The sequence below is a fragment of the Cebus imitator genome, unplaced genomic scaffold (genome assembly GCF_001604975.1).
Source record: "Cebus imitator isolate Cc_AM_T3 unplaced genomic scaffold, Cebus_imitator-1.0 Scaffold59, whole genome shotgun sequence".
Classification (NCBI taxonomy): Eukaryota; Metazoa; Chordata; class Mammalia; order Primates; family Cebidae; genus Cebus; species Cebus imitator.
In genome coordinates, this window is record NW_016107374.1 from 2,598,223 (window position 1) to 2,600,670 (window position 2,448).

At 55.5% G+C, this 2,448-nt stretch overlaps 1 protein-coding gene across 2 annotated transcripts in view; it reads right to left on the reverse strand.

Annotated features, from left to right (window-relative positions):
• The window catches only part of PARVB (parvin beta), a 144,786-nt gene that overhangs the window by 99,248 nt on the left and 43,090 nt on the right, over positions 1 to 2,448 (reverse strand). The window contains exon 1 of one of the 2 annotated variants that reach the window (XM_017529511.2): positions 374 to 512. The exons of the other annotated variant lie outside the window; for it this stretch is intronic. Within the exon in view, the coding sequence (XP_017385000.1) occupies position 374 (1 nt within the window). The 5' untranslated portion in view covers positions 375 to 512. Of the gene's footprint in view, positions 1 to 373; positions 513 to 2,448 lie in introns of those variants that run through there. 2 annotated transcript variants of the gene reach the window in all.

Genomic DNA, 2,448 nt, shown 5'->3' on the forward strand with positions numbered 1-2,448 from the left:
AAAAAAAAAAAAAAAAAGAGAGAGAGACCCATAGTATCATGTACCCCCATGAAAAAGAAAATCTTAATTACGACATGTTCCTGAGAATGTTCCAAATCACATTCTTCTGGGCCTAAAGATCTACGCGTCCCAGCGGAGGGCTGGAGACCTCAGTCCACAAGTCAGACCCTCATCCATCTGGCGCTGCGGTGAGACAAGCTGGACCCCCGCCCCCATCCTCCCAACACCAAAGTCCCCATCGCCTTCCTGGGAAAAGTCAAGCAGCCACCCAGGGTCCATTCTTGCAAAACAAAATTCTGTCATAAAGCAGAAAAGAGGGGCTGGCCTGGGCTTAGCTCCTGCTGAAAACAGTAAGAAAGCAAACAAAACTCACTGGCGAGGAGGCTGTGTCTGGCGGTGGCTGGCGGTGGCTCTGCAGACCAGCACGGCTGGCGGGCGTCGGAGAGCAGGCAGGATGCACACCCTGTTCATATAGGGACCTTGCAGGGGTGCCACCATGACTTGCACTTCAAGAGAAAGCCTCTTTGGGGAGGCTTTGAGGAAGGCCACAAGAAGGTCAGGCCACAGGAGGACCGGGGTGTTTCCAGAGATAACGCCTTGCTGACCACAGACCATTATTTCTGTCTTGATTCCCAACGGCCTGATGGGCCAGGGTGACTGCTCCCCAGAGAAACCCCCACGCACAAAGAAGGAAGGAAGAGCACGCCCAGGCCCCTGGAGTGCCTGAAGACCCATGTGGCTCAGAGAAAAACTGAACAACAGATGTTGGCCTCCCATCGCCTTTCCTCTCTGGTCCCCGAGACAGGAGAGGTGACCGGGGGTCTGCAAGCTGGCATGGAGCTGGGTCTCCGCCTGACCCCCAGCCAGAGGTGGTACCACCGTGGGCACGCGCCACCCCAGCTGCACCTCCCGCGCGCTGACTACAACATGAGGTACACTTGTCACCCCGTTTCCACAACAACAGAAATCAAATGCCAAACACAGAAACCAGAAGCCCAGCTGAGGCCGCCCCAACACGGAGGTTGCTCTCGGGAGTGCTCACTTCCCCAAAGGAGGGTCCTGGAATGAGGGGAGGAGCAGGACTCACGTGACACCCAGCTTGGCCAGCAGCTTGCTCCGCACTTCCTGGGCCTGAACCCTCTCCTGGCTTCAACACCAGGCCCAGCCCCTCCCCACCAGGTGACACAGGTGGGCTCCCTGTCTGGTCTGGGTCCCTGGTAGGTAAAAAGGGGTTAAGAACAATGACCAACCTCAAGTGCTGCTGTAGGACTCCATGAATTTCAGTGGTGCCTGGTACCCAGGAAGCACAATTAGCTTTTATTTATTCTAATTACCAGTCCCCCAACTCCCCGTGGAAGCTCCTTCCTGAGGCTGGCTTCCTGGAGGCATTGCTGGATGAACTGACAATTCCCAGGTCCGCTGAAGCGATGAGGCCCACGGTAGGCCCCCAGGAGGTTCACGAGAGGCCCATGTCTCAACCCAGCAGGTGCTCCAGGCGGGGGCTCTGGGGCAGGCAGTGGACTGGGGCATGGCCCACTCCCAGGGGCACTAGTGCACCTCTCCCATTTGAGGCCAGGGTCAGCAGTAAGGGCTCTCAACCTGCCGGTCACCCCTGTCCCCCATCACTCCACTCCCACAGAACTCGGCACAAGCCAAGCCTCATCCAGAGTAGAAACCAGGACTTGTGGCAACAAAGAGAGACACCCAATGCTAATGAGGGTTCCCAACACCGATGCGGGTTCCCAACGCCCATGAGGGTCCCCAACACCGATGAGGGTCCCCAACGCCGATGAGGGTCCCCAACCCTGATGAGGGTCCTCAACACTGATGAGGGTCCCCAATGCTGATGTGGTTCCCAATGCCAATGCAGATCCCCAACACTAATGAGGGTCCCCAATACTAATGAGGATCCCCAACACTGATGAGGATCCCCAACACTGATGAGAGTCCCCAACACTGATGAGGATCCCCAACACTGATGAGGTTCCCCAACACTGATGCGGTCCCCAATGCTGATGCAGTCCCCAACACTGATGAGAGTCCCCAACACTGATGAGGTTCCCCAACACTGATGAGGGTCCCCAACGCTGATGCAGTCCCCAACACTAATGAGGATCCCCAAAGCTGATGAGGGTCTCCAACACTGATGTGGTCCCCAACACTGGTTTTAACAGTTTTCATCCCCTTCCACTAACACCCCCTTCGTGGAAGCCATCTTTCTCTCTCCTGGATTTTCCCTCTGGGGTCCCCTACCTCACTCTCTCATGGAAGCCTGCCGTCCCCTCCTAAACTCCATCTCTCTCTATTCCCTTCCACTCAGTGTGGAAGCTGCTTTCCTCTCCTGGATTCCATCTTTCTGGATTCTCTCACTCAGTGTGAGTTAGCTGTTTCTTTCTCTCTCCTTCTCCTGTTTCTCTCTCTTTAAATAAATCACTTTCTACAAAAAAA